Source organism: Melanostigma gelatinosum (assembly GCF_949748355.1).
Source record: "Melanostigma gelatinosum genome assembly, chromosome: 3".
Lineage (NCBI taxonomy): Eukaryota > Metazoa > Chordata > Actinopteri > Perciformes > Zoarcidae > Melanostigma > Melanostigma gelatinosum.
Genome location: NC_136636.1, coordinates 14,694,856 through 14,706,814, shown reverse-complemented (window position 1 = coordinate 14,706,814; position 11,959 = coordinate 14,694,856). Strand labels below are relative to the sequence as shown.

At 40.0% G+C, this 11,959-nt stretch overlaps 2 protein-coding genes across 2 annotated transcripts; one reads left to right on the top strand and one right to left on the bottom strand.

The window, feature by feature from the left end:
* Positions 1 to 22: 22 nt before the first annotated feature.
* On the top strand, positions 23 to 2,448 carry LOC306775633 (rab GDP dissociation inhibitor beta; the record flags this gene model as incomplete). Its single annotated transcript, XM_079266095.1, has 11 exons — positions 23 to 34; positions 170 to 277; positions 373 to 469; positions 558 to 695; positions 779 to 977; positions 1,067 to 1,198; positions 1,397 to 1,496; positions 1,610 to 1,781; positions 1,904 to 2,048; positions 2,148 to 2,202; positions 2,305 to 2,448. 11 exons carry the CDS (start codon positions 23 to 25, stop codon positions 2,446 to 2,448), a joined length of 1,302 nt encoding a protein of 433 aa, XP_079122221.1.
* A 973-nt stretch (positions 2,449 to 3,421) lies between these two features.
* ndufaf3 (NADH:ubiquinone oxidoreductase complex assembly factor) lies at positions 3,422 to 11,334 on the bottom strand. The gene is made up of 5 exons (XM_079297267.1): positions 11,227 to 11,334; positions 5,821 to 6,016; positions 4,248 to 4,314; positions 3,960 to 4,060; positions 3,422 to 3,825 (listed from the first exon to the last, which is right to left on the bottom strand). Exons 1-5 carry the CDS (start codon positions 11,313 to 11,315, stop codon positions 3,718 to 3,720), a joined length of 561 nt encoding a protein of 186 aa, XP_079153393.1. The 5' UTR covers positions 11,316 to 11,334; the 3' UTR covers positions 3,422 to 3,717.
* Between the last annotated feature and the right edge of the window lie 625 nt (positions 11,335 to 11,959).

Here is an 11,959-nt window from a genome sequence, read left to right as displayed (position 1 = left end):
GTTAAGTTTGTTGATGAGTAAAATGCTCACACTTGTACTGATCATTCACATGCAGACCTGAGCTCCTGTTGGCTGTTAAATGAATTTACACCAATTAAATTATGTCATTATGCTCGTCTAGATCTACAGATGCACAGTGTGTCACGAACTGCTTCACTGTCTCTCTCAGGAATGTATCCTGTCTAGTTTAATGTCTCAAAGTGGGAAAAAGGTTCTTCACATTGACAAGAATTCTTACTATGGAGGAGAGAGTGCATCCATTTCTTCCCTTGAGGAGGTGTGTTCACACAAACATCAGCCAACATCCTCCACTTGACAAAGCTGCTGCTCCATCGCTCATTTGTCGTGTTTAATATTCTCCTGCATTTACAGCTGTTCAAGAAGTTTAAGGTTCCAGGACCTGCTAAGTCTATGGACCGTGGAAAAGAGTGGAACATCGACCTTATCCCCAAATTTTTTCTCGCTAATGGTGAGAACAAAGTGCATGTGAACTTGTGATTTGTGTAGTACAAATGTGTGCACTGTCGTTTTCTGTATCTGCTGTGTCTTTGCATCAGGTGAGCTGGTGAAAATCTTGGTGCACACTGAGGTTACTCGATATCTGGACTTCAAAGTTGTTGAAGGCAGTTATGTATACAAAGCAGGCAAAGTGCACAAAGTCCCCGGCACAGAGGAAGATGCCATGCATGCTTCAGGTGATAAACCTGAGGAATGATTCATGCACAATAATTAAAAATAACAAACTTTAATGGCGTTCAATAAAACATTTCTGTTTTAGATCTGATGGGCATGTTTGACAAGAGACGGTTCAGGAAGCTGCTGCTCTTTGCCCTGCACTTTGACGTGAGAAACCCTCGGACCTGCCAGGACGTGGATCCTAACAAAATGACCACACGGGACCTTTTCTGCCGCTTTGACCTGGGACTAGATGCTGTGGAGTTCACAGGTCATGCCATTGCCTTACACAGCAGTGAGAGGTCAGTCACAAGCATAAACCAGAAAAACAACAATGTTAAATCCTTAAATCCTTCCTGGTTTGGTTTACTGTCTCCTGGTGACCCTGCAGTTACCTGGACCAGCCGTGTGGAGAAACCATCAGACGGATCAGGCTGTACTGTGAGTCTCTGTCCCGCCACAACACCAGTCCATACCTCTACCCTGTGTACGGGCTGGGCGAACTACCACAGGCATTTGCCAGGTTACAAAATAATCAATCAGCTTTCTCCCTAAATACTTACAGAAACAAGTTCCAGTTTGTCTTCTCGTTACATTCAGTGCAGTGCAATCAACATCAAGTAGGAAACATGGTGTGGGATTCTGCATAGTGCAACAGAGAATGTAGTCACTATGGATCATGTCCGGTTCATATTAGCCAACCTGAATCTGTGCGTTTCAGACTGAGTGCAGAGTTCGGAGGAACTTTCCTCTTGAACAGAACAGTGGATGAGCTTGTGATGGACAGTGGCAAGGTGAAAGCTGTGAAGTCTGAGGGGAAGGCAAGTGTGTGTTCCTGTGGAGGATATAGGTTGAGAAGTTGGGATGTTTGGAGAAAATGTCCTGTAGCCCAATTGTGCACTGAGTGGTTTTGTCTTTTGGTCTTTTTTAACAGCTGTTCCACTGTAAACAGCTCATCTGTGATCCCAGCTACGTTCCTAATCGAGTGAGGAAAGTGGGGCGTGTGATAAGAGTCATCTGTTTATTAAACCATCCAGTTAAAAACACCCACGACGCTCACTCCTGTCAGATCATCATCCCTCAAACTCAACTCAACAGGAAATCTGGTATTTTGTCAATTTTTCTCTCTGCTAAAGCAAGAGAAATAAATCATGTCTTCACGTACATGTGTGTTGCAGTCCACATATTTTTGTAAATAAGTGATTTATGTTAACCTTTGTCCATGCAGACATTTACATATCTGTAGTGTCCTATGTCCACAATGTGGCCTCAGAAGGGATGTACATCGCCACAGTGAGCACGACTGTAGAAACCAGCAACCCAGAGAAGGAAGTTCAGCCAGGCCTGGAGCTTCTCAAGCCCATCATGCAAAAGTTAGTGACACATTTCAATCTTTAATGTCACCGTTTATTTCACTTACATTTTAAACAACATTTAATTCATGTTATTTCCTGTCACCACCCTGAATCTAGATTTGTTTCAGTCAGCAAAATGCTAGTTCCCAATGAAGATGGAAAAAAGAGTCAGGTCAGAAGGAGATTTCTTTGCAAAAGAAATACAAAATGAAATGGTGTGAAGTGTGTCCAGTACTGGTTCAATGATGTCTCCTCACTCCTCTGTCTTCATTAGATATTCGTGTCCCGCTCATATGATGCAATAAACCACTTTGAGGCTGATTGTGAGGACATCAAAGACATGTACCACCGGATAACAGGAGCAGAGCTCAGCTTCGGAGGATCACAGAGACACCAGTCTCACAGCTCTGATGACTGAGAGAGACTTTCAACATCAGGACCAAATAATGCAACAGCTGAGAGGCCATAATCACAGTATGGATGATTATCCCAGCTGTAACGCATTGGGTGTGTTATGTAGCATGTAGAGTGAATTGTGAGTATACTGTGTAAATGTTTGGTGTCAATTTGGAAAAACGTATTTTTCTTTTGTCCTTTTAAGTTTCAATCATCTGCATTTGCAATGGTTTTGTATGAGACACGGGGATGCTCTCTTACAACCAATACAACGTATTTTGCTACCAAGTAAAATCCTGAATCAGAATAATGATAATAATTCCTCTTATATTTGTCCATAAGTCCATTTTTGATACACATCAGCTGAAACTGACTGCAATTATGATTATTACTTCATCTTGTAAAGAGACAGCTTCATTTTCAATTCTCAACTATTAACTTGTCAATGTATTTACCTATTAAGAAACAAGCACGTATCTAACCGGAGCTCGTTTGACTGGAATTATTTTATTCCTTTAATCAGCGCCACAATTTCTCAGCAGGAGCAGGTGAAAGTAATGAACGACGGGGATTTAAATATTTCAGACTGGCGCTGGGCATGTGGCACAGAGACAGATGATTACGAGATGAATCCCAGTGATGTGAAGAGGATTTGTGGATTCTCTTATCTATGGGAGCTTATGTGTGAGAAGGACAAAGCCGCTGAATGTTGTCGTGTGCTGCCCACAGGCAGCTTGTAAGTGGCAGCAATGCTGGAGGCCGAGGGTGGACAGACGCACAGAGAAAAGAGGCTTATCCAAACGAACGACAGTCACCACCAACACCTCGGGCAGAGGGCTGGAACATATTCATACACAAAGAATTTGTACTTCTTATGTTTTTAACATACAATCACTTGTATCTGCTGCACAGACGACAGCGACTCTTTCTTGTGTGTTTTAAAATAATAAATATTCCGTATTCATTCAATTCATGACACTTGAGCACAGTTTGTTGCATGTAAAGCCTTTAAATACATATGTAATACACATAACACAGCATTTCTATATAGGAACAGTGTTCTGAGCCAGCTCACTGCTCAGGTCCCTGAGTGACGGCAGCTGCATTCAACATCTTCGTCTACAAAAAATAACAGTTGTGACCAAAATATCGTGATTCTTCAGAGCCGTATGTCACGGAGTTTGTTCCTTTGGAAGCTTCGTGAAGAAGGAGAATAACCATCTCACAGGCCTGGGATCACCTCCATCTGCAGAAATCAGTCCTGGTGTAGTTTCCGTTGACATCGCAACACTTACTGCTGGCTCACCTCCAGCGCCGTGCTGACGGGCGGAGGGATCAGACCAGCAGCCACCACCCTTCGCTCACTGGCCAGGAAGTTGAAGGTTGCACATGCATTTGGCTGCAAAACAGCAGAGATGAAAAGGGAAGACAGACCGGTAGATTAGGGCAGCTCGATTAGTTTTTGTTGTTGGAAGTCTTTCCTGCTGTCAGGAAGAATATAAGCACTTTAATGAGACACTGAGCAAACGTTACCGTGTCCTGCACCTCCACAGCGATGCCTTTACGTTTGAGCAGAGCCAGAACTGAGGGCTTAATTCTTTGAACACGTGCACCTGTGCCCAGCACGAGAATCTCTGTAGAACAGCGAGAAAATAAGTCAAATTACATCCGGACTTTTGGGCCAAACCGGGCATTGGACCAACGTGTTAACCAGCACTTTTCACCACCATCGTCAAAACACCAACTGAGTGAAAATCTTTTGGAAGAATGCTGTTCATCACACTTTGGTGTCTGTACATCGGTGTGCTTTTATTTTTTTACCTATTCTTGGTTCAAGCATGTGGAAAAGTGAGACACTTTCTTCTGTGATGTCTTCAAAACTGCCAACCTGCAGAGAGAGAGAGAGAGAGAGAGAGAGAGAGAGAGAGAGAGAGAGAGAGAGAGAGAGAGAGAGAGAGAGATATTTAAAACAACTAGAAAATGCATTTCCTGCCGAAAATGCGTTGGAATGCTGAAAGCTGAAATGAATCTCAAAAACATTGCTGAAAATAGATATCCAATTTTTAAAAAATTGCAAAAAGCTGAATAATTCAAAAAAGTTGAAAGATTACAAATATGAAGTTATGTCACCCCTCTCCTGAAAGAGCTGAACATTTTGATATTCGAACGGTTTCTGTAGCTTAAAAGAATTCCAGCAGTAGTGATATTTGTTGCAGTAGTAGTAGAAGTTGTAGTGGAAGTATTATTAGCAGTATTAGTAGCATTTGAATTAGTACCAGCTGTCGCAGTAGTGATATTTGTAGTAGCAGTAGTAGTTGTAGTCGAAGTATTAGTAATTAGAAGAAGTAGTAGTATCAGTAGTTGTAGTAATAGCTGTAGTAGCAGTTGTGGTATCAGTAATAATAGTAGTGGTAGTGGTTGTAATAGCAGTAGTGGTAGTAATAATATTTATATTTATTATATTATACAGCAAAAGTTGAAGTAGTAGTAGTAGTAGTAGTAATACTAGAAATATTAGCAGTAGTAGTAGTTGTCGCAGTATTAGTAAGAGCATTCATTATTTCAACAAAAAAGCCTAATTTTGAGCTAAACGTTTAAATACAGTTAATCCATGGGGCTTTTATTTTGAAAGGGTGGGGGAGAGGAGACATAATCATCATGTTTGACACATAAACAGAGGTTATTAAATGACAGGCTTCATCACAAGCAGTTCAGTTAGAATTCACTCTCTGGGGCTTTTATTTTGAAATGGGGTGTGGGGGAGAAGGGGAGAGGAGACAGAATCATAATGTTAGAAAAACACAAACCGGTTATTAAATGACAGGCTCATTACAAGCATTTCAGTTAGGATTCATTCTGTGCGGCTTTTATTTAAAAATGGTGTGTGTGTGGGGGAGGGGGGGTGGAGGAGGGGGAAAGATATAGAAATGGGGGTACCGTGTACTGTGGAAGATGTCTTTGAAGCAAAATTTAACATTGGTCTCTATGGAGCAGAAAGTTGGTTTACCTCTCAATTAACGGCTTCCGTGTCAAATGTGGAAATCTGTGGGATTCCACAGTACTTTTTCTACGACAAGGACAATATTCATGCATTATAAGAAATTATGCATGAAGAGTGAAGATGGTGGACACAGTGGCAAAACACAAATGTTTTTTTCACAAGAATCTCAAGCTGCTCTTCACTCTAGCGGTGACATCACGCACTCTAAGCTGCGCAATACACACCCATTATAAAGTCAGAAAAGGGCTGAAAAATCATAAACGTTAAATTGCTGCAGTTCAAAAAGTTAAAAAGATATCGTAAAGCTGAATTACGCGGCACAACAAACATTACAAAGCAATACACAACACAACAAACTATGAACTGTGAAGCTACTTTGGATATTGATCTCACATTCCACTGGAGGATAGCAGGAGGCAGTACGGCACAGGGCCCAAACACTTGATTGCCGTCGATGTTGAATCCTCTGGAACTGTAGCTGTGGATCATCACCCCGCTGCCCGGCTCCTTCTGCATGACGGACACCGAGGTACGTTGGTACATTTCATCGTCGCTGGGTCCCAATCTATGTGCACGGCACAGAAATGGGCTGCAACAAAAGACAGGTAAACTAATTACAACCAATGCCATATTAAGTACAAAAAACAGGTCATTTCTATTATTTATTGTGAGTATTAATAGTGCAGAGTGCTCTGTAGTTATGCATTTGTTGCACTGGTCTTATCTCTATACATTCTCCATCACTTAACATTTCACAAAAAAGAGGCTGCTGCACTGCAGAACTTTTGCCATGTGGCCCAGTTTCAAAGCCAACAAATCCAATGCCAACCTACTGACAGAGATGACGGCCAAACGCTTTAGGCCTGTTCCTGCAGAACAGAGGCAGCCAAGAAACAAACATTTCTGCTCATCTACAGAGCTGCAGCTAATTTTAGCCTGAGCTCAGCAACTTTTTGTTTTTGAGATGTGATGCGCTGCACTTTCTTGAGAACTGCTGCCTCGCCAGCTGGTTTGTAAAGCAGCTAAGCAGAGGATGCCTGGAAACTGAATGTAACGAATGAGATACTGTCTGGTGTGCAAATGAGCTTGATGCTTGTTCCTAAAGGGAATCGTGGAGTTGTAATGAAAGGGGGGAAAAAGCACAAACGTTAAAACAAAACTAAATGCTAACAAAATAACACAAATATAGCAGTTTTTTATTGAAAGACACGAGACAATATTAAGACAATACATAGACATAACAACAAGAGGATGACAAGAACAGTGGGATAAAAGCCAGCAAATATCATATAGTCAGTGTGTGTGTATGTGTGCGTGTGTGTGAGAATGTCCTTGAGCCTTTTGAGATGGAGGGAAAAATATATAAAAATAATAATTAAATAAATAAATTTTAAAAAACACAACAAAAAATGAAAAAATGAAAAACAGGTAAGTATGTGTGCATATGGATGTTCATGTATGCATGTACGTGGGTTTCAATTGGTTGTCCGGCAAGAAAAACAAAACAGAAATCAATAATAGTAAAAAATACACAAAAAAATAAATATATATATATATATATATATATATATACACACACCGGTATACATACTATACATATTTCAATGTTAATAGAATGGGTGGTGTCACGTTTGCAGAAACATAGTAAGGGATGACCAGGTGGAATGGTGTTCTGTTGTATTGTATATGATGGATGAGGTTATATTTTCCATTGAAATATATTCTATCATTAAGTTTCTCCAGTGTGCGATGTGTGTGTTATTCCTTGATTTCCAGTTCATGAGGATAGTTTTCTTGACGATAGTTAGGGCCACAAGGAGTAATCTGCGGTTTGTTTTACTCAGATGTATTGTTGAGATGTCTCCTAGTAAGCACAGTGAAGGGGATAAAGGGACGAGGCAGCCCAGGAAGACAGACAGTGACTCAGTTATTTCTTCCCAAAAGTGATTAACTGGTGTGCAGTGCCAGGTGGCGTGCACAAAGCTATCCGGGCTGTTTTGAGTGCAATGTGAACAGATATCTGACGTGAATCCCGTTTGAAACATTTTTTGCCCGGTGTAATGAATTCTGTGAAGTATTTTACACTGTATTAGTTGTAAATTGGCATTTTTAGTCATGAAGTAGATGTTATTGCAGATTTGGTTCCAGAAATCAGCATCAGGAGTGATGGACAGGTCTGATTCCCATTTTCTTGATGGTATGGATGATGTTTTGTCAGACTGTGATATTACTCTACATATTTTTGAGATTAACTTTTTTGAAGAGGGGATATTAATTAATTCTGAGGTTGAGGGGGGTAGTTCTAGGTTCGTGGCCTTAAGGTTAAGTTTGGATTGAACGGATGATTTGAGTTGCAGATATTCCAAAAATGGATTGCTCCTGATGCCGTACTTCTGAACCAAGTGAGGGAATGAAACCATGGTGTTATTATTGAAGATGTTTCAGATGAGTGATGCCTTTAGCGGACCATGTGTGGAGATTTAGAGGTGTCTTGTGACTTAGAAAATCAGGATTGTTCCATATAGGAGTAAAATTTGAAGGTGCAAAAGTGATGTTAGAGATGTTGTGGAATTTCCACCAGGCTGTCAGAGTTTCTGCTATTGTTAGTATATTGAAACAAAGATGGCGTTTGATAGATTGGCTTAAAAATGGTAAGTCAGAAATCTGAATGTCCTTACAAACTGTCTGTTCTATATCTAACCATGTGTTGTCTGATTGGCTGGGGTGGATCCTTTTAAGAATGTACTGAAGTTTATTTGCTAGAGAGGAGTGAAAAAAATGTGGAGTCCTCCTTGTGTTTTTGGTTTTTGTAGAGTGGCCAGTTTAATTCTTGGTGTTTTATTTTTCCAGTAGAATTGAGTAACGATTGAGTCAAGCGACTTGAACCAGGAGTGGGTGGGTTGAGATGGTATCATTGTGAATAGGTAATTTATTTTAGGAAGTATTGTCATTTTAACTGTAGCTATTCTGCCCATGAGTGATAATGGTAGGTTCATCCAGCGGAGGAGGTCGTCCTTTATTGTTTTAAGTAATGGAGTGAAGTTGAGTGTGAACAGCTCTGACAGCCTGGGGGAAATATGTATTCCCAAATACGTGATGGCACCTGTGCAGAAAGGGATAGGTGGTGTATGGGCTGCCCCATCCCAACTGTTACTATCTAATGGAAGGATGGATGATTTACTCCAGTTAATGGAGTAGTCGGAGATATTGGAGAATGATTCCATGACTTTAATAGTTTCCTGTAGTGATGAGTAGGGGTTTTGTAGGAAGAGCAATATATCATCTGCATAGAGACTGATCTTGTGATGGGTGTTGAGTGTTTGAATTCCTTTTATGTAGATGTTCTGACGAATAGCTGCAGCTAACGGTTCAATGAAAATGGTGAAAAGTGAGGGAGAGTGGGCATCCTTGCCTAGTCCCCCTGTGCAGTGTGAGGCTTTGTGAGGTTTGTCCATTAGTGATGACAGTGGCTGAAGTATATAGAATTTTAACCCAGTTAATAAATGATTCCCCAAAGCCAAATCTTTGTAATGTGCTTGTGAGAAATGTCCAGTTTACTCTGTCGAAGGCTTTTTCTGCATCCAAGGAGGCTATGATGGTACCAGTTTGTTGTAATGATGAGTAATTGATTAAATTAAACAGTCTGCGTGTGCTAGTGGATGAATGTCTACCTTTGATAAAGCCGGTTTGATCTGGATGAATTATGGATGGAGTGACTTTGTCTAATCTGTGAGTTAATGCCTTCGTGATGATTTTAATATCTACATTGAGAAGAGAAATGGGACGTAACTAGAAGGAAGAGTTGGATCTTTGTTTGGTTTGACGAGGAGTGATATACTGCCTGTGTTCATGTTGGCTGGAAATTGCAAATTTTGTTTTATTTCAGTTATCATTTTGTTAAAGAGTGGAGCTAGAATGAACCAGAAGTGTTTATAGAACTCAGCTGGGAAGCCATCGGGACCTGGTGCTTTGTTATTGGGCATCAGATTGAGGGCAGTAAAAAGTTTGTCCTGTGTTAATGGTGAGTCAAGTATGTTGATTTGTTCTTTGTTAAGCTGTGGTAAATCAATGCTGTTGAGAAATTAATTGATGTCTTCTTGATTTGGGTTATTTTTAGATGAATATAGATTGGCATAAAAACTTCTGAAGATTTTATTTATTTCATCGGGTGAATTTGTGGGCTTCCCTGCAGAGTCCTTGATGATTGAGATTGTTGTTTGTCTTTATTTTATTTAATTTGATTTGCCAGATATTTACCGGATTTATTGCTGTGGTGAAAATGTTCTTGTCTAAGTCTGTGTATGAGGAATTGAGTTGTATTATTTATAATTTCATTTATTTGGAATTTGTACTTTCTTAATTCGTTCTGGGTTTCCGTTGTTGGGTTACTTGCATTAATGGTTTTAAGTCGGTTGATTTGTTGTTCCAGTTCAGCTTCTTGTTGTTTTTCTTTCTTTTTTTTGTAAACAGAGAATGAGATGATTATTCCTCTAAAACTGCTTTCCATGTTTCCCACAGAAGGGTTGGTGATGACTCTGGGGAATCATTTATTTCTAAGAAGGACGCCCACTCTTTTTTAATAAGACTATCAAACTGAGGGTCTTTGAGAAGAGATGTATTGAAGCTCCATCTAGTGATAGGTTTATGTAGGGTAACTCTGTTCCAAATAAATGTTACGGGAGCATGGTCGCTAACAATGATAGGATGGATCTTCGAGTCTGAAATATTAGATATGATTGAATTGCTGTTGAGGAAGAAGTCAATGCGTGAGTATGAGTGGTGAACTGGTGAGAAGAATGAGTATTCTCTTGAGTTTGGGTGCTGTAATCGCCAAATATCGGCAAGACCAAAATCACTCATGAACTGTTTTATCATGTCTGTGGATTGCCAGGTACGCTTATTATTTGGATTTTTAGATCTGTCCACTGATGGGTCGATAACTGTGTTGAAATCATCTCCTATTATGACTGGGCAGTTACAAATGTTTGAGAAGGATAAAAAAAAATTACGAAAAAAGGATGGGTCATCAGTGTTTGGGCCATAAACATTACAGATTGTGACTGGACTATTGTTGATGGATATGTTTATAATGATAAAACGGCCTTCAGGATCGGTGATGGTGGAATTATGGACAAAAGAAACTTTTTTGTGAATTAAAATACATACAAATATAGCAGATTTTAGGTTTCTGTTAATCTCTCTCTCTCTGACTGTTTATCATCGTTGTTTTGCACCTAAAATGTTGACAGCTGTGACCAATGAACACACACACAAATGTCTGTCATGTTTTGACTAAATGATGAATCAATTAATGAAAATGATAATGATAATGATAAATCTATAATTAAAATGATGCTTCGATAGTTGGATGGATGGACTACTTTATCTCAACCCGGGGGTGAATTCTCACGTCACAGAAGGAACCACACTGGTGCAAAAAGGATGCAATCTAGCACACAGGAAGTCAAGAGAAGAACGTGTGCTCCCATGACATAATATGATCGACACATTGTAAAAAAACATGACTGTGATACTGATTGTATTCATGACATATTTTTAATTGTGGGAATAATGCTACAAGACAAGATATGTCTCTAGAGCAGCATTGCCTCCGTTGAATACAAATTGTATTCGACTCCTGTGATAGTGGAGGTATTTCATGACCATACCTTCTTAATGTCCTCGTCTCCACACAGAGGTGAGGAAAGACAAAAAGGAGATAGTTGCTTAAGCGACCCCACATGGTTTAAATCTTCAGTTTAAATGAATCACAAGACTTGAATTGATCAACTACCACACCTTGAGAAAGCGGGTCCTGCTCTGCAGGAGAAGAGAAACCCCTGTGTTGATCTCTGCAGGAGGAATCTGGTACACACCGCGCTGGCCATGTTGACAGAGTTCACCAACCGGCGGGGGACAAAGTTCTGTGTAACACCAGCCGCTGGCTTCCGGTGTCGTGTAACGCTAAATCGAACATGTTCTATTTCAGGTTCAACACGCTTTACGAACTGGTCATTTACTGTTGAATAACTTGTATTCACCATGGATGTGTGCAACTCTATTTTTAGATGAAGTTATCTGATTTCATCATCTAAATGCTCAGCTACTAAAGCAACTGATGTCATATGTTGCACATTAAAATGTGTCATTATTTATTTCATCAAACCTATAGAAGTGCATCTGAAGACTCGGGGTGCTTTGCTTTTAACGTTTCGATTTGGACTTCACAATAATTTATATATGCTGAATCTGTTGAACAGTTATATTTAAGCGTATTTGCACATGTTGGAAAGACTTATGTTTGTCTCTCAAAGGTCCACCTCATCCAAATAAAGAAAGTGAAATGTAAGACCAAATTTGGACACATTTCGCACAGTAAAATAATGTATAATCCCTGTATAAAAATACATGAATGATTTTGATGTTTTTGATGAAATCGTATGGTGATGCAGCTGCACAGTGATCGTCGGGCTCTGGCTTTGATTAAAATGTCTGTGGGCGTGTTCACGGGGAAACAGCGCCCCCTGCGGTG